Source organism: Sprattus sprattus (assembly GCF_963457725.1).
Source record: "Sprattus sprattus genome assembly, chromosome: 14".
Lineage (NCBI taxonomy): Eukaryota > Metazoa > Chordata > Actinopteri > Clupeiformes > Clupeidae > Sprattus > Sprattus sprattus.
In genome coordinates this window covers 11,068,672-11,088,992 of record NC_137912.1, presented here as the reverse complement: position 1 = coordinate 11,088,992, position 20,321 = coordinate 11,068,672, and the positions used below count along the sequence as shown (strand labels likewise).

The following is a 20,321-nucleotide window of genomic DNA, read 5'->3' as shown; positions in this document are numbered from 1 at the left end:
CTATCCCTCTCTCTCTCACTCTCTCTCTCTCTCTCTATCTCTCTAGTCCAGCCTCACATCACCCAGCTGCGTAATGTGACAGCAGTGGAGGGCAGTGCCGCGCTCATCTCCTGCTCGGCGGAGGGGGAGCCGCTACCGGAGGTCTCCTGGAGACGAGGCAGTGATGGACAGAGCTTCTCAGATGGAGACAAGGTACACGGGTGGAAAAAATACAGAAGCACACTGTGAATAGGTAGACACACATACAGACACACACACACACACACACACACACACACACACCAACACACACCTACACACACACACACACACACACACACACACACACACACACACACACACACACACACACACACACACACACACACACACACACACACACTTACAGCCAAGGTTGTAACCAGGGTGATAAATGAGGAAATCCCACACAATAAGAACTCATACATATACAAACACAGCAATTATAGGGTGTAATTCTGCAGGGTAGTAGGTCACCATAATGCCATAATTTGTCATCTCTCTGTATAAAATGCCTCAAAATACCCTCATATTTTTCCGTGTGGCAAATTGCTCTGTCTCTGCTAAGTAATAAGCTAGCGCTAAAAAGGGAAATGTTAGAGTGTTTAAGCAGCATCCAGCAATTACAAACTATGTCTGCTGTTGTTGTGTAGCTGGGGGCTTTGAAGCCTGAGCTGATGAGAACAGAGAGCTGACTCAGCCTCCTGTGCCCCTGTGAGCTCTCAGACTCATGAGTGATTGCTGGAGTTCATGCCCCACCACCACCACCACCACCTCCACCACCACCACCGCCACCACCTCCACCACCACCGCACCTCTCTCGCTGCAGGCTGCAAACACACTGCATCACTCACTCTGCCCATGCTGGGGGAAGCCACAAGATACTGCAGTGGGGGAGGGTTTTTTTTGGGGGGCGGGGGGGGGGGCAGCTCTGTGTCCAAGGTTAGCCTCAGGTATCACTTAGTAATACAAATCTGTTCCATAAGGTACACCTGCTGTGCTGCGGGCAGACTTACACATGTATGTGTTTCAGTGCATGACTAAGCGGAGACCCTGAGCACTTACGTACTGGCTGCAGATATATTCCAGCACAACTGCAACTTCATTCTGGAAAACAATGCTAGTACGAGGATGTCGATAACTGTCGCGACTAGGGTTTTAGAGGAAAGGCAGTCAGTCTGAAAATGTTTCCTGATTGCGGCAGGTTTCGTCAGAACAACACTGCGTCTCAAGAAATTAGCACACTCCTGGCTAAACTCCAACTCTATCTTGGTTTCCCTCGATTTACAAAGTAATTAGACTATTGGTTGTGTTAAGTAGGGGTAAAGTCTGCAGCTACTGATGAGAGCATTCAGCCAGTGCCAGCTCTGTCATGGTTGGAGGAATGACGCTGTTCCCCTTCAGCTATCTCACAGACATCTCAAACTGGAAAGACACTGGGATGGTCTCTACAGAAGAGGGATGATGTCTGAAAAGAAAAGGAAATCAGGCTGCTCATGTCCACCATGTTGTTCATTATGCCAGCCGCCTTCCATTTTGGGGAAGATAGCGTGGGTAGCTTCTGTAGCACTCACTCGCTCACTCAGCCAATCATCAGTCAGTTACGAAACTGACCACTCGCTCACTAAATTAGTCAATCAATCAATCAATCAATACACTCACAGCATAACTATCTACTTCTGTTTTGATGTATTCTGCTATATTTTGCTCAGTGCTGTTTATCTCATGCACCCTGCTTAAAGCACTTGAGAATGAGAAAGAGAGAGAGAAAGAGAACGAGAGAGCGTGAGAGAGATTAATTATCTTTGCTTTATTGTGTGTGGCACAGAGGGCTGTATTGTTGGTTGTAAAAGTAAGTTTATTTGGCACTATAAAACAGAAAATATGATTGTGGACCAACCTTTTGTAAGCTGTGTTTATTAGATGCAATCATTTGGAAAAGGGCCTTCCTGGCAGCGCTGGTTCAATCCCTGTGTGGGTGTGTGTGTGTGTGTGTGTGTGTGTGTGTGTGTGTGTGTGTGTGTGTGTGTGTGTGTGTGTGTGTGTGTGTGTGTGTGTGTGTGTGTGTGTGTGTGTGTGTGTGTGTGTGTGTGTGTGTGTGTGTGTGTGTGTGTGTGTGTGTGTGTGTGTGTGTGTGAGTATGCATCTTCATAAAAAAAACTGTCTGTAGGGATATGTCATATAAATTTCACATTGCACACGCTCATGGGTCATAAAACATACAGTATGCATGTCAGCCTTCTTTCTCTTCCAACACAACTATACTAAGTTATAAAATCCTTTTCCTGTCATACTCACACATATGATGTGATCACAGGATGGATGATGGTGATATCACTTGATGATAGTATCTCAAGTAGTCAATGCTAATATGTAACCTTGTCCTGTTTATGGGTGTGTGTGTGCCTGTGTGTGTGCGTGCATGTGTGTAACTCTCTCTCTCTCTCTCTCTCTCTCTCTCTGTCTCTCTCTCTCTCTCTGTTTGTGTGTGTAGAGTGCAGACGGCCGTGTAGAGGCTCGGGGTCGCCATGGGAAGTCCATGCTCACCATCAACGGAGTACGTCTGACAGACTTGGGCCGCTTTGACTGCGAGGCACACAGTCGCATTGGAGATCACCAGAAAAGCATGTATCTGGACATTGAGTGTGAGTGAAATAGGATCCCACACACACACACACACACACACACACACACACACACACAAGCATATACAATCACACACAGATCCAACGTTAAATATTCCAGTGTTCCTTTATCATCTTGGTGAAGAGGACTGAAAACAATGTATTTGGTTATTGTAGCAAATCCTCTATGATCATTCTTTTTTTTATATGCGTACAGTATATATTTAATTTATTTTTAAACATAAAAACACAATGAGACAAATATCTACAAACATGTACGAGAACAACACAAAGAAATAGTTGACAGAACACAACAAGGGATGATCATTCTTGTCTCCGTCTCTGTTCCCATTTTTCTGGCTTCCACACTATTCCACTTACAAAGTTGTTCACACACACACACACACACACACACACAAGCAGACCTGCCCTTTAACAAGGTTATACATCAAACAAAAAAGCCTACATTACGTCCTGCTGGAAGGGTAATGAAAAAGAAGAGGGATATCGTCTCTCATGATTGCCTTCATTTATTTCCTGGCGTGGGGCTTCACATTCAGATGTGAAATCTCCTTTGCCCCCCCTCTGCCCTTCCTGCTGCCAAGCATTTAGAGGCGTGGAGGAACAAGCGCTCCGGTCTGACGCTTAAACCACCCACTCCTGCCGACATCAGGCAATATCACAGCCAGCACAATATCGGCTCCACGTCGCGACCCTAAGTGGGTACCCCTGTTATAGACCTCTGTGGAGATGTAACGAACAGCAGACAGACATTTGCATGCCGCTGCTATTTGTAATTGGCTTGTAAAATTGTTTTAAATTCAACACGTTTGAACTAACAGAATAAAAGAACATGTTACTTCCAGCATTGGAGCTGCAGTATTAATAAATTGGCCTGTGTGGGTTGCATAGTCCTCCAGAAGTCCACAGTAAAGATGGTCAAATCCTTATAGTGTTAGGATGAGTGAGTGGACCAGTAGGTCATTAGAGCTGCAATTTGATGGATGGTTGACGCTGATTTATGCCCCCGCCCCTCCTTTTCAACCTCTGACACCGTAGTTCCATTTCAGGTCCTTTATACAGGGGAGCCACTGTTAGGGTCCTTGAGACAAAGAAAATGAATCGATTTAATCGCAGGTTCCACAGACAGGTGTCAAGAAGTCGTGAGCTTAATTGGTTGTAATTGGCTGTTAAATTGAACGGGTGAAGGCGTGGTGGTGCAGCTAACGTTTAAGTCTTGACCTGAGTAGGTGGAGTTCAACATCATCTTTGGCGAAAGTGGGAGAGAATGGATGCGAGTGGAAAGAAGAGGTCAATAATTTCTCATGGATCTATTTTTAATAACAATAGCAGCCATTATTGATGGTTTTTGCAGACCTTGTGAATACACCTGCTGACACCTGACAGCTGCATTTGAAAATGCTGTGGAAGGCATCACAACATCTGTTATTCAGCCTCTCTTATTGGCTTTGGTGACTGTCTGATGAAGTGCGGTGGTTGATGGGGAGAGGTGCCCCTTATAGTGTCATTGTGACATCATACCCAGAGCCCTCCATTGACTGCACTGTCTTCAACCTGGCCATCCCATCTCATCCAGATCAATGCCATATGACAGCTAAAGGGAAACAGAGGAAGATGGAGAAAGGGTGGGATGAAGAGAGGGAGGGATCAGAGAGGACAGGGAGAAAGGGCACTCTGACTAAGTACAGTGGGGTCAGCCAACTGATGCTGGGGCACTAATGAACTCCTTTATTCACTCTCAGAGAATGGCATTGACCTTTTTCTTCTTCTACTTTTTCATTTCTCTCTCTCTCTCTCTCTCTCTCTCTCTCTCTATCTTTCTCTCTTTCTCTCCCTCTCCCTCTATGTCTGTATCCCTGGTTCACTCTCTGTCTTTTCTCCTGGTTCATTTTACTCTCTGGTTCCACAAACATTTTCCCACATAAAGGAACGTTATGTAAAGCTTCTTTATTCATCCCTGTGAGAGCCCAAAGGCTCTAAAACAGTGCGTCTCTTAAATGTTGTTTCATCTGGTAATTAAATAAATGCTAATTGCCCTGAAAGAGTGTATTTTCCAACTTGGTTAATAGGTCATTAGGTTTGTCTAAACCCTGCTTGCTAGGCAAATTATGCCATTTGTATTGTATGCCGTATGTTTACAGGCCATCACAGAAACTGTACTTTCCTAAAACATTATTGTCATTAATTTGGTGTCTGACAGACATCATTTTGTGACCTTGCCAGTTACATAAGGAAGCTACTCTATCCATAACCACACGTTTACAGCACACTAATCCCTTAAAGGTAGTTGACAAAAAAGAATCATGCGACTAAAGCTAGTAAGTAGTTCTCCGATATCACTTCTCACTTTGCACACTTTGTCTCTCTGTCTCAGCTCTTGCACATGCACTAATGTTTTTTGTTCTACATTGGCAACAGATGCGTTAAAAAAGACCCAAAACAAAATAGCAATGTGCACAGAAGGCACAGGTACATTTCATCAAATATCATCCTTCAGATTGATGTGATTTTGTAGGTCTACAAGCACTTCAACTTTATGTGTGTGTGGGGACCTTAGTGTTCTCTCAGAGTTGGGCAAGCTGAAGCTTCTCTCTGCTTTGTGTGTGTGTGGGGACCTTAGTGTTCTCTCAGAGTTGGGCAAGCTGAAGCTTCTCTCTGCTTTTACTTTTAGCCAATTATGGGGGGGCCTTCAAAATGAAATAGAGTTTCTCATTAACGGCGAAGTCCTGCTGTGGATAGATGATGGCGGGTTTGTTTAGCTTGTCTGGGAAAGAGCCCAGGCCTGATTTGGCAGCTCTGAAAGGGGCCTTCGAGAACTGCGTGTGAGAGCAGCTAAATAATGAGAACTGAATTTGGACAGGATTTAGCTGGAACAGGAAGCAGATTGAATCAGATAAGGTGTTGCGAGGACACCAGGTGAGTTTGGGAAACAGTCCCAATATGTTCTTGACTTAACTGAGAGTACATGTTGTTTTTCTGTTTGGCACAATCTTTGACGTTCACTTGTCATATGCTGCCCATAATGAAAAAGAAACCAAAACAAAATAGTAAAGTGAATATGATAAAGCAGTCAAAGTGTGTTCTGAAAACCAAGGAATGTATATATCTAAGGTATTTTTGTGTATATTTATTAATTTATTAATTATGTCTAATTAGTAACTTTGCTAAAAGCATACTTTAAAATAATAGTTTTGATTTTTGCCATTATTAATATTATTATAGTAGTATTAATTGATTGTTTTTGACAAAAGAATCTGCGAAATAGCTTAACCATTACCATATCCATAAATTACTGTTTCATTTGAAAGCACTATAAATATGTAATACACTACATACTGTATATATGTGTTTAAAGACATTAACACATTCATTCATTAACTGAGCCCGCAATGCCTGATTCAATGATAATATAACACTCAATCCCTAAGTAAAGGACTGAAGGCAATACCAACAACACCAGTTTGTGCTGAGACCTACTTCTAAGTCTTTCACTGTCCACCAACAGACGCCCCGAAATTCCAGAACAACCACACCATCTTCTACTCGTGGGAGGGCAACCCCGTGAACATCAGCTGTGAGGTGATGTCCAACCCTCCGGCCACCATCCTGTGGAGGCGCGAACGTTACACCATCTCCAGCGAGGCCACCGCCAACACACGCGTGCACAGCGGCCCGGGTCGCTCGCAGCTCGAGGTCAGAGGTCAACCCAGCCCGCCGGTCATAACACAGCTATCATTAAAATACCGCTTACTGCAAATACAGTTAAATTGTATTGATTCATATTGCGCAACTAAATATAGACATCGTCTCGAAGAGCTTTACAGAGCCCACAGCCTGAAACCCCCTAGAGCAGGCACAGATGTTATCATGGTATCCTACAGCTATTGCAGAGTAGAGCTGATAGGCATACCTGGCTTGTTAACATGTCTAAAATCCGCCCTCTCCCACACACACACACACGGAAGACAACATGTGCAAAAATGCTGTTATGTTTCCTAAACAGGTCTGGTTCGCCGAGAGATAAGAAGTTCTTCAGTGATGCTGGATTTTAAAACATCATTGATTAGTATCCTAAAACCGCTACACAGACGTAGTGAGCCACACAGTGCGAACATGGCAATCTCTCAAGCGCACTGCATAGCAGCCTAATGGACTTGTATTTATTATTCTATGCTATTGGGAGTGAAAATCTGTGAGATTTAGTGAGATCCATGAGATTCTGTGTCACGTACGTGAGACATGAGAAGTGTTGAAAATCTGTGAGTCACGGATAAAACGTGAGACTTGACAGGTATGGCCATGGGAAGTAGCTTCAGAGGGAGTTAAAAATAAAAGCATGCACATGAAAATGCATTTCAACATTCTCTCTCTCTCTCTCCTTCTCCCTCTCTCTCTCTCTCTCTCTCTCTCTCCCTCTCTCTCTCTCCCTCTCTCTCTCTCTCTCTCTTTCTCTCCCCCTCTCTCTCTCTCTCTCTCTCTGTCTCTCCCCACTCCCCCAGGTCACCCCGATGTCAGAAAGGGATTTTGGACGCTACAACTGCACGGCACGAAACAACATTGGCGCTCGCTACCAGGAGTTTATCTTGGCTCAGGCAGGTGGGTTTTTGGGACGTGCTCAGAGCAGTTGAACACTGTCCTCAGGTCTCCTCTTGTGACCGTGTTCAGGTCAGCTCAACGCTGTCCTCACCCCACCCCACATATCCTCAGCTCACCTCATGGGCTTGGCCTCAGGCTACCTCCCCCTCTCATCTCCACACCGGCATATCACTCTCTGCCCTCTCAGAACTGCTGGACCCAAACCATTTTGGCTTTGCCTCAGAGCAGACTCGTTTGCCGTGAGATCTTAGAGATCAATAAAGTGGTAATCTATTATGAGATCAATAAGAGGATATTGTGAGATCATGAATTGGTACTCATCTGAAGATGAGATCTCTCTTTTGTGCATTGAGGACGGGGTTATTTAACATTTATATTTGTATGCAAATTTCTGATGTTGAGGGGAATATTATACATGCATGTATACTGTGTATCTGTAAATGCTTTAAAATGTTATAAAATCAGAATTCTAATCCTGTCATGATTCTACAGACCTTTGCACTGTTAGATGGAGTGAACATTTCGTATGTATTTTCTCACTATAGGTCATGTTAGACTCTTTAAAATCACACTTGTCCTCTCTTATCCACTCCAGGCCAGTTGTATCCACTCCAAACCAGTCTTATCCACTCCAGATTAGTTTTATCCAATCCAGGCCATTCACTCAACAATGTTTCCGCCATGATGAAGATTTGCATCTATGCCCTTTAAAAATGAATCTCTTAACTAGCTCTGGACAGACATATGGTCATATGTGTGTGTGTGTCTGTGTGTGTGTGTGTGTGTGTGTGTGTGTGTGTGTGTGTGTGTGTGTGTGTGTGTGTGTGTGTGTGTGTGTGTGTGTGTGTGTGTGTGTGTGTGTGTGTGTGTGTGTGTGTGTGTGTCTCTGTGTGTTTGTGTGTGTGTGTTTGTCTGTTTGTGTCTGTGTGTGTGGTGTGTGTGTGTGCCATTTGTGTCATTGATGAATGTAAGTGTTGCCCATACCAGGGAAGGATTAGCTACTGATTAACGGCAGCTTGTAAATCAACACAGGTAAAGTGATGAGCCAGGCGTGAAAGTGGTTTGTCTGACCCCTCAACAGACACGTCTTCTGTAGATCTATAAAATCATGAGGATAGATTCAAATAATGTATGCTCCTTTTTTCTGGTGTCTGCCTCTACAGAGACAGAGAGAAAGAATTAGAAACCAGCAGCAAGAGAGAAGCTCAAAATGTCCTGACGCAGAGAAGAAGAAGAGAGAAAGAAAGACAGAGAGAGAGAAAGACAGAAAGAGAGAGATTAGGGAGCAGATGGGAATGACAAGAAAATCTTCAGCCATCAGCTGTCACAGTGTGTCTCTCTCTCTCTCTCAAAAAAAACAGACATCTGCTATTCTGCTCCCATTTTTCTTGAGAAGAAAAAGAAATGAAAGGAGGCTGGGTGAGTGACGATGAGATGGAGAGATTTTTCTCCTTAGATGTTAGAGGTTACAGGGACTGGCTGTGCAGAGCTGTTCCATGGAGAGAGACACTGATCTGAGTGGCCAGCAGGCACACACACTCTGATGAAACTAAAAGCAACAGGATCCTGCTTTAACCATAATAGCCAAGTGGGAACGGTAACATTTAATCAGCAGACCTCTATAATTCGTGCAACACTGAATTATTCCGAGGAGGAATTGCGATTGTGCTTGATACGGCTGATATATGGAAGTTGAGCCAAAGTGGCATTTGAAATGAAATGTGCTGAGATCTTTGATCTTAATAAGTAAAAATCCACATGGACATATGGCTTTCGTGCTACACAGATGTCAAAGCTGTGTCTCTGTGTGTGTGTTTATGTGCAAGCATGCGTGCGTGTGTGTGTGTGTGTGTGTGTGTGCAGTGCCGCCGCTCCCATAACGCGCACTACGCGCTGCGCGTAGGGCCCAAGTCCTGAGGGGGGCCACCAAAATAGGCAACTTTAAAAAGAAAAATCATCATAGTTATAATAATAATAATAATGCCGATATTATTTCAGTATAGTAATATAAGGCACCTTTTAGCCATGCATATCACAAAACAGGCAGAACAAGAGATATATTTAATTGCTAAAAAAAAAGTTACGATGGTCCCCCCCCCCCCCCCCCCCCCAACAAATACACATGCAACATCCCAAGCTCGCGGTGGTTGCCCTGTCTAAAGTGGCCAGGCGAACCTGACAGCGAACTTGACAGGACTCTAAATAACTTTTCGGAATGGCCTCGAAAAGACAGCATGAGTCAGGGGCAGAAAAAAGGAAGAAGAAGAAACAGCGAGATGAATCCTTGGCATCACAATCAGGTAAGTCCATGTTTCATCATTGTAAAATACAGGAAATGTGCTGCTAATTGAATGGTTAGCCTATGCACACCTCGAACTAGCTGACGTTATTGCTAATGTTAGCACACTCAAATATGTTATAACTTAGGTGCAAGAAGGGTTGCCAACTGTCCCGAATTGTCCGGGACATCCCGAATTATGATTTTGATTTGTCCCGTCAGCGTCAGGGACAGCTGCAGTCCCGAATTCCAATCACAGCCTTTTTTATTTGTATCCGTGAAAAGAGAAAAATATGACAGTTTACTGTCTGTGCACTGGAGACAAGCGGCTCTCGACTGCACTCCTCTCCACAACAAGCATTTGCAACGCCAACACGAAAAGGTGAAACTTTGAGCGATCTAAGTATCTTAAATCACGATTAAATTGGAAGCTTGCACATTGTTGTTTTCATATTTCGTATCAGAATTCTTTACACATGATGAACTGGTGTTAATATATGTGAATATGAATTCATGAACATGATCTCGTTCATACGAAGTTTTCTCAAGCAACCATTATAATTGTAGAAATTAAATCGAGGAGAGACTATAACATTAGCTAGATAACTATCTTTAATTTCATGCAAACGGAAATCTTACATTTAGATCGTTAAGGGTATTAAAAGTTCCCTTAGCTAGCTAGCTAGCTAGCATAGCACCTAGATAACCATTGCAACCAGGAGTCTAAAGGCTAAACAGGTCTAATGCTATTTCAACGAAAACAACATGAAATTTGAGAGAAACTTGTAACGATTGTCTTGACTATTATTATGAACAATACATCCAAGCAAGTACAGTAGTTGTTTTGCCAAAATAACACTGAATTTAATAGGTTTATGGTATGGCTAATGAAACCTTGCAATTTCCATTATTGTTGGTCAGCTGTTGGCGCGTGTGCGCACCTGGAAGAAAGTGTCCCTCATTTGGGGTTTAGGAAGTTGGCAACCCTAGGTGCAAGCTAAATTGAGATTTTACTGTTAAACATTATGCATTTTACCAGTAGGCCTAACTAGCCTATGTTCAGTATAGCTCTAGCAGATAGTGAAAGACATGTAGGTACGTATGTGTATCTGTTTAGTGCGTGTATTTATGTTTAGGATCTATATTGCAAATTGTCCAATATGTTTATCTAGTAGGTCTACTATTATTTGTCTTTCATAGGTATATCGTTTGTTAAGTTCTTATTGTTAAGTTATGTTATGTTATATCACGTGGAGTACTTATATGTTATGCCTTGTTATTATACGGCTCTTCAGAATGTTCCAAAAAGTACCGTTGATTTGAATGGGCCATCCCTACGTCATACCCATACATTAATTCCTGCTAACAGACCTCTGCGAAAGATAATCACCGCTGTCATTGGCAACGGGTTTTGCTTCGCGTCGTGCCTAACAACTCCCTTACCTGTTCTAAAATCAGCGCAAAGCACGGACTCGCGGGGCTTATTGCTTTTCTAAACCTGTTACTACACATATTTGATATGGTTTCATAAATAAATACAATTCAATTTATGAAACAATAGTTTAATGATAAACCGTCATTCTTCCGCCACTAAAAATTATAGTTCCTAAATAAATCGTTGCCACGCAACCCTTGAAGCAACGCAACAGCCAGATGGAACACTGGGTATGAAATGCGCTATATGAATGCCTTGCCATTCGCTGCGCAGTAATATGGAATGTAATCAGGTCAAATTGTAAGGTAATGCTGGATTTTACAACGGCTTTTAGCCAATCACGATCAAGGATTTGAACAATCAGGTTTAGAATTAAGCAATAAGCCCCAAGAGTCCGTGCTTTGCGCTGATTTTAGAACAGGTAAGGGAGTTGTTAGGCACGACGCGAAGCGGAGTGCCGTTAAACCCCCTTACCTGTTCTAAAATCAGCGCAAAGCACGGACTCGCGGGGCTTATTGCTTTTCTAAACCTGTTACTACACATATTTGATATGGTTTCATAAATAAAGACAATTCAATTTAAGAAACAATAGTTTAATGATAAACCGTCATTCTTCCGCTACTAAAAATTATAGTTCCTAAATAAATCGTTGCCACGCAACCCTTGAAGCAACGCAACAGCCAGATGGAACACTGGGTATGAAATGCGCTATATGAATGCCTTGCCATTCGCTGCGCAGTAATATGGAATGTAATCAGGTCAAATTGTAAGGTAATGCTGGATTTTACAACGGCTTTTAGCCAATCACAATCAAGCATTTGAACAATCAGGTTTAGAATTCTAATTCACATCTTTCATATCATTCCGCCAGAAGTCCAGTCATTTTAACGCAACAGTAGAGAGTAATTTGAAGTCAGCAAGTAATGGGTTGCTATGCAACACCTGAAACTTCAAAGTTCTATTTGCTTGAAGAACTATTTATTTCTAAACGGGACACATGAAACGGCACCTAAATCATTAAAAAGAGATATGTTGGACTCGAGGAATGTCTTCTATCGTTTTTGGCAAGTACCCGTATAATAAGCGTATAACAATACATTATCCCTTACTAATGTTATGGTAGTGTGGTACGGTGTCCTGTCCTAAGAATTTCAGTGCCCAGTCTGACTCTGTTGTTCTGTGCATCTGACAATAAAAGACTTGAATTGACTTGAACTGACGCCAGCTAAATGTTACTTTACTTTACATTCTATTATGCTATTATATTAGATTACATTTATCAAATAGTTGATCAAAAAAGGGGGAGAGCACCTTAGTTTTAAATGTTTATAATTCTTAATTCTTATAATTCTTAAGATTCTTTGTTTGAATATTTTTGTCTCTTTCTATACTGATCCTTTTTCGTTGTATTTCTAAATTATTGCAGGGTCTATGCTGAAATATGTGCAAGTGGGAGCACGTGACCAAGAAGATGCAGAGGAGGAGCAACCGTCTTGCAGGTCTGTAGACACCACCACACCAAGCCAAGATGATGAACAACCCTCAACCAGCAGTTTAAGAACAGATCCGCAGAGAACCACCACCTCTGAAAGCACAAGTGTCATTGAGAGTCCATCAGTAGGTGACAATGTAGAGACCTGTGTGCCCCCTCCAACTGATCCTGCTCTTTGGCCGCCACATGTTTTAGATGCGCATCGCGTTGAAATGGTACGAAGAGGTCCATTTAAAATCCCATCAGTATGTATGTTTTGGCTGTTCTGTGTACTGTGTTTACAAAGTAGCAAATTACAAATTTAACTTTTGCATTTTAATAAAATGTTAAACTGGCAAAAAACAATTCTTTTTTTCGGGGGGGGGGAGTTATGCTTAGGGCCCCAAAATAGCTAACAGCGGCACTGTGTGTGTGTGTGTGTGTGTGCGTGTGCGTGTGCGTGTGTGTAAATGCATGTAAATGCATGTGCATAGGAGATTGCAATGTGTCTTTATATAATTCTATGCAAACATGTATAATACAGTAACTACTTCATTGCGTTACCATGTAGCCCTTCTCCATTGCTCTCCCATAACCTTTTCAGTGGGGTCCAGTGGCCTTTTGTCAGTCTGATTTTAATTCAGGAAACTGACCCCAAATGACCACCATACTTTTCTTTTTCTTTTTCTTCTTTGCCGTAGATGTCCCCTCCAACCCCTACTCTGTCCGCCTCACCGCCGTAGCCCAGCGGATCGCCACGGTGGCGTTCATGACGCCCGACTCTCACGGTGGCGTTCCCATTGGCCACTATCTGGTCAATTACAAAGAGTCATCCAATCAGCAGTGGAGGTCGGCGAAGTCACATGGAGTCCAGAGTGAGTGCTATGCAATCAGCCTTCATCCCAAAAAAAGTCTGAAATGATTCTATTAAATGTCTCAGCTTCGCCATAAAAGTATTAATTTCCCGTAACACACTGGAATGGCTTTTTGCTCGACAAACTTTTACTCGATTTAACATTCATGCTCAGCTTCAGGCATGGTTTCATCATTGATATGGTTCTCTTAAGCACTTTTCTCATGTTCTGAAATTGAAATACGTACATGCCCGCACAGGACATGAGCATCAATAGGTTTCTCTGTAGCAGGCCAGTTATTGAAGTGTATGTCCACTGTCACGCTTATGTGCATATTCATGTGTGTATGCGGTTAACCACAAGAACCACATTTTTGAACAACGCCTAGAGAGGACATAAGAACAAGAGAGTATAAGACAAAAAACAATGGTAGGAGAGGAATACAGATGAAGGGAGAGAGAGAGAGAGATAATTGACCATTAAACCTTCATGGAAATACCTCTGCTTTAACACCTCTTAAATGTAATGTGTCTTCAAATGCAGTCTGGTTTTCTTAAAGAAAGAAGAAAAGACTGTTAACCGCCATCAGCTTTAACAGAATGCCATTTCAATGGTGGAAAAAAAGCAACTGAACATTGGACAAAAGCATAGCTTAAATTGAATCGAGTAAAAGTTTGTCGAGCAAAAAGCCATTCCAGTGTGTTACGGGAAATGAATACTTTTATGGCGAAGCTGAGGCATTTAATAGAATCATTTCAGACTTTTTTGGGGAGGATTGTGAAGTGTGCTCCTTCAGCTGTGAAGCACATTTGGTCTGTAATGAGAGAGCAAATACTGTTTTTTTACAGGAGTTTCTTTGTGTGTGGGTGGGTGTATATATGCGTGACTATGTGTGTGTGTGTGTGTGTGTGTGTGTGTGTGTGTGTGTGTGTGTGTGTGTGTGTGTGTGTGTGTGTGTGTGTGTGTGTGTGTGTGTGTGTGTGTGGTGCGTTGTGTGTGGGTGCGTGCGTGTGTGTGTGCACAGTCATTTTGCTATGCTCACTGCTATTGCAGGTTAGTTCAACATAGAGCTCAGCATAGAAATGCTGCCTGTTTTGAGTTAAACATGAGTGTGGCCCTTCTCCCCACTACACTCACTGCACACATATGAATAACAAAGGCCAGAAAATAGCATTGGCCTTCAAGTGACTTCAGCCCAAACTCTGAATGTCTGTCCCTCAGAGGATTTGATAGAAAACACAAACAATTATGTATTTGTTGATTTGTTTGTTTACTAGTATAACACAAACACACACTCTCTCTCTCTCTCTCTCTCTCTCTCTCTCTCTCTCTCTCTCTCTCTCGCATGCTCTTGCTCTCTCTCTCGCTCATACACACACACAGAGGGAGAAGGGCTAAATGAAAGAGATCACCATTAAGAAATGATTGGGAGACATAATTTATTTGCATTAAATTTGGGTTGTTTTGCGCCTTGTTTATCTTTCATTTTTCTTTCTCTTTTTGAATTTTATTTATGTTTTTCATTTCCGTTGATTCAGTTTATCTGACTCGTACCAAGTAAATGTTTTTGAGTGTGCCATCCAAAAACATTATCCAGAGCCTGGTAGGCTGTCAGAACTGATTTGCTGCAACAATAACAAACTGACGCAACACACTTTTGTTCACTGGCCATGTCGTCATGATTTGTTTTAGCGTATTTTGACAGTAGACATTAAAGTAAATTGATGGATTCTGATGCAAACACCAGCACTTGTAAAAAAGGACCAGGGAGACAAGGTCACGGGTTTGAAGGTTATTTCAGCCTACAGCCCGGCAGGGAGCTACCTCAAACAAAGGACCAAAAAGTGACTGCCTGACAGAAAACTGGTGAAAATTATAGCTGGCCCTTGCTTGAACTAATCCCCATTTAATAGCATTAATAATCGCCACAAGCTCCACCACCTGAGCACCACCTGGAGACAAAGAACCAGACAGTACCGCTGTTTTGTCTTCCACTAATGTCCAACTCTTATACCTCTCACAGCGTCTAGAACCGTCCACCCGTACGTGGTGGGAGTGAAGCAGGGGGCTCATCGCTGATGTGATGGTCTTTAGGGTAATCAACCAGTCTGTGCAGTCATGCAGCTCTGGGAGATGACACCCATGGCGGGGTTGTATAAGCAGCTGGAGAAGCTTGTGCGGGGTGTGTGGGACAGTAGCAGAGTATCTTACCAGCTCTAATGGCCCATTCAACGCAGTCCGATGCCTCAAGGCAGGGCACCTGACCCAGCATGGTGTGAGGGGATATGAGAGGAGAACTAACCCAGTGTTCTGTATCCTCCGCATGCCTGAGATTGTCCGAGACCTGCGTTGTTTCCAGACGAGCCCATGTGACACCAGAGGTGGACCGGTTTGCTCAGGTCCGGGATGCCGGGGACGACTTGAGCAGGCTAGGGGGGCCTCCTCCATCTCCTCTCCACTCAAGGGAGACGGAACCTGCAGACCCACATGGCAGAGCAACTTGCTATGTCACTAGGCTCAGAAATGTATTGGCGGTTACAGTTATAGTTCGCTATATAAGCCCTAAACAGAGCGCAAGCCCGTGACAGTTTACCCTTGTGGGACAGAGAGGGCTGCCTGTGGAGGTGATAAGGGCAGCTGGAAAAGGCATTACTTCATTGCTTTATAAAAGGAGGAAGAATTCATGGCAGCAGACTATTCTCTTGGGCACAATAAAGAAAACAGCAGAAATATGGGTCTCTCAAAATTAAACATTATCTATTGTTGCTGTAATTGACTGAAATGTTGTTTGACATGGAGGGACTCACCTAAGTGCTCGGTACATTCTGCAGCAATTGAGTTTTCAACAGCAAACAAACAAACAAACAAACAAACAAACAAACAGAGAAACATACATGACACTGAGTCCTGTGTTTTTAACACAGTGCCCTCTTGTTTGTACTGTAGATGAGCAATTATCTAAATTGTTCAAAACAAGTTTTGGTTCTGTAATTTTGTCAAGGTGTTTGTTGTTCATTTTTAACATCTTTTTTTGGCTTTTTTTTTTGTTTGCACTCACCAGCATCAGGGTGGAGAAGAGTTTACACACACACTGATACAAAAAGTAAAAAAAAAAAAAAATCTGTGGCCTACACAAAGATTTTAGAGTTGAGTGTGCGTGTGTCTGTATGTGTGTGTGTGTGTTTGTGTGTGTGCGAATGTGATCACTTAGGTGGCTGAGAAACCATTCATTTATTTTTCTACCTCTAACCCCCCCCCCCCCCCCTCTCTCTCTTTCTCAGGCACCGTGATGCTTAGTAGCCTGGAGCCTAACACCACCTATGTGGTCCGCGTGGCAGCAGTGAATGGCAAGGGGCAGGGGGAGTACAGCCACACAGAGACCTTCCAGACCCTTCCTATCCGTGAGTGTCCCATCTTTCAGTTCCCCTGATTAGCATTCTATTGTGTGCTATCATCCAGTGTCACAAGCTCTGCCAACCTCATCCTTAGAACTAGGTGTTTCTTAGGAACTGAATCACTTGAATGCTCCCTTTATTAAAGGAAACGTAGAAGTGGACTGTTCAGTTTTGCTCAAGGTCTATCCATTCTATGTAGTCGATTCAATAAAAACATCCGAAATATTCACTCAATGGCACTTTTCCCGTCCAACATAATCCCCATACCTTATGAAAGGAACCATGTAGTTTCTCATGGTCAGACCCAACAAAGCAGGAATACAGACTATAGGCAGGACAGGTACATTGTGTATTGAATTCCATGCAATCATTGTGTGTGCATTGTAGACTTAAAATTATGCAGTAATTGTACTTCAGGGTTAGGGTTAAGGATAAGCAGTTTGACCTTAAAATAACAGCTTAAAAAAAAAAACTTTTAAAATGGAGAATCGCTTCCATACCATTGCCATTTGCCTAGTAAGTAGCTTATTTGCCGTCTTGCTTTGTCTTGTGTTGCACTTTCTTGATGTTTGACTGTGTTAGGACAGTTGTTGACTAACTAGTTTGTCATAGTGTCAAAGTAAGCACTTTTCAAGAGGTTTCACATTTTTTAGCCGCTAGCATCTCGTTAGCGATTATCAATTCTTCTCATTTGCTGCTTTTAGTGCCTTGTGGGAATGAAAAGATGCACATACTCTAACCCAGTATACAGGCTCTTTTTACTCTATTTGGTTTCCATGCAAACTGTGCTCAACTGACCTAATGCAAACTGCCCCCTATTAGTAGGAATATAAATAGGTTTGATGTAGCATCGGCGTTGATAATGACTTTATAATTAAGTTATATTTACACTTTGTAATTATGTCACATAGTCGAACACACTAATTATCAGGGTGATCCGGCAAATTGACTCTATGTACTCATAAGTACCCAAACCCTAATCCTTTCACCAATGCTTACCCTTTTGTATGGTAGTACAAAGTATAAACGTGCTGTTATTAATGATATATTCTATGTGTTCAAATGTATTACACTGTATTGATTATTGGTGCCACAGCACAGTAATAGAAAGAGTGATGGCTTCTCTTGAATATGATGGCTTTTCTTAACTGTGAAGCATAATCTATTCGAATAGATTCATTATATGCGCAAGAAATTCCATACTGGCACTGTCATGGAGGACCTTGACAGTGAGGACATCTTTGTGAAAACCTACACCAATGTGGCCGCTGTACGCTCATGAATGAAACAATATGTAGTTTAGTTCCCTGCACAGTCTTTCTACAGATGCTAATTAGAATGCTTATTCAGCTATGTGATCTCCCCTCCACCCGCGCACGTAGGTGAGCCCAGCCCACCCACAGTGCATGGCCAGAGGGAAGTGGGGAAGGCCTACCGGCTGGGGCTCATCAAACAGGATGACGGAGGAATGCCCATCGTGGAGTACATCGTCAAATACAAACCGGTCAGTCAGCAAGGGATCACACAGAAAGCTACAGAGACTGTTTACAGTCTTTTGTGTTGACTGCTTCAACAGGATAGATTGTTTGTATTTACTCCTTGCCAAGCTTCACTCCAGTGGAAAGGCTGTGTCTAGGCACTGTTTATTGTTTATTGTTTATTGTTTTCTGTTTGGAGAACTGATTAAGTTCCCCGTACCAGAGGACCACAAATGTGTTATCCCCACCTGTCACACTCAATGACTCAATAGAATTGACGCTTTTGAAAGTGACTATGTTCAAATCCAGGGACTAGTTGCAGGATGATAACTAAAGGGATTTTGGTGTAGGATGAGTTCCAGTATAATACAGAGGGTCGTTTTAAAACTGGGAGGTTTGGCATAAAATGACCTTCATCAGTTGTGCAAATAGTAAACATTGATAAACACACAAACATAAACACACACAAACACTTGGGGGAAAAAATGACCTAGTGAATAATCTCACCAATTAGCCACCATGATGGGCATTTGTGTGTATGTATGTATGTATGTGTGTGTGTGTGTGTGTGTGAGTGTGTGTGTGTGTGTGTGTGTGTGTGTGTGTGTGTGTGTGTGTGTGTGTGTGTGTGTGTGTGTGTGTGTGTGTGTGTGTGTGTGTGTGTGTGTGTGTGTGTGTGTGTGAATGTATGAGTATTAGAGAGAAAGAGAGACATCGACATTCTCCTAATCTGATTACATCCACACAGGCACAGAGAGAGAAAGAGAGTTGCACACACATGCACTCCATAAACTAATTATGAACAGACAAGTAATCCCTCTCCCCCGTCAGCTGTGACGAGTGTTTAGCTATTATGCATGCGCTGATATAATATGACACCTCTGGCACATGTAAAGGTAAACCCTGAGCTTTGTGTGGGCTTTAAGTAAAACAGATCTATGGAGCTTTAGCACGTTTATAAACCTTGCTCCCGTAAGTAGCTTACCATGGTTGCAGTGTAATATGAGAATAATCTGAGCGGTCTACGGGGATTTGAGTGACATGCAGGCGTTGCCATGGCGCAGCTCTGTGCACCTCCTCATCTGACAGAAATGATGACAGACCTGCATTGCGATGCCGAATATGAATATGGTAATATATCAGACACACAAGTACAGCTGGTTTCACATAGCCACTTAGATGGCTGTGTTTGTGTGTGTGTGTGTGTGTGTGTGTGTTTCTGTGTGTGTGTTTCTGTGTGTGTGCATGCGTATTATTTGTGAGGAAATGCTTTGAAGTATATTACAGTAAAGAATTGAAAGGAATGAATCGGCATGCTTACTTTGAAAAGTTTTGAAAGGGAAAATATTTGTATACAAAGTTCAGTGTTCCTTCCAAGCAACATGTTCATTAAGGATCCAACACACATGAACCACCCCTACCCTCCCCAAACCCCCCCCCCCCCCCTTCCCACACACCACACACACACACACAAATATCTCACACAGACACACACATACAGAGAGAGAGAGAAATGCACATGTGCACCTCAAAACATAGACATTAGGACATCAGCTTTCATTGACCCAACTTGGTTTGGCTTGGAAATTGTTCATCTGTCAGAGAAGGGTAAGACAGAGACTAAGAAAGTGAGAGAGAGAGAGAAAAGAGAGAGAGAGAGAGAGAGAGAGAGAAAAGAGGGAGAGAGGAATAGATTGAAATGGAATTCTTCCCTTTCTTCTCAGCGGTTATTTTATTCCACCTGTCATTTCTTCCTGGCACCTCTGCCACGGTGAGGTCTGTGGAGACCTGTGCTGGGCCGTAATGGCATTTCAGATGAAAGCTGGAGGGGAGCGGCGTTGTGGCCAGAGCCTCTAATCAGAGCCTCTGAAGGCCATTCGGCAGACAAACAGCCAGGGAGAGCAGCATCCTCCACGCGCACAGTCAATTCCACACCTTTCACTCATTCTGCTAATCGCTTGTTCTCTGTCTCTCTCCCCCTCTCTCTCTCTCTCTCACTCTCTGTCTGTGTCTTCCTCTCTGCCTTTCCCCTCTCTCTCTCTGTCTTTCTCTGTCTCTTTCCCTCTCCTTCTCACTCTCGCGCTCTATCTGTCTCTCTCCCTCTCTGTCTCTCACTCTCTCTTTCTACCTCTCTGTCTGTTTTCTTGTCTC

The 20,321-nt window shown here is 42.9% G+C and overlaps 1 protein-coding gene across 1 annotated transcript in view; it reads left to right on the top strand.

Moving 5' to 3' along the window:
- The window catches only part of LOC308375078 (neural cell adhesion molecule 2), a gene marked incomplete at both ends in the record, with an annotated part of 203,364 nt that overhangs the window by 167,731 nt on the left and 15,312 nt on the right, over positions 1 to 20,321 (top strand). Inside the window, 7 exons of the mRNA XM_080851123.1 lie at positions 47 to 192; positions 2,513 to 2,663; positions 6,169 to 6,356; positions 7,163 to 7,259; positions 13,145 to 13,318; positions 16,579 to 16,698; positions 18,075 to 18,196. Of these exons, the coding sequence (XP_080707249.1) occupies positions 47 to 192; positions 2,513 to 2,663; positions 6,169 to 6,356; positions 7,163 to 7,259; positions 13,145 to 13,318; positions 16,579 to 16,698; positions 18,075 to 18,196 (998 nt within the window). The remainder of the gene's footprint in view (positions 1 to 46; positions 193 to 2,512; positions 2,664 to 6,168; positions 6,357 to 7,162; positions 7,260 to 13,144; positions 13,319 to 16,578; positions 16,699 to 18,074; positions 18,197 to 20,321) is intronic.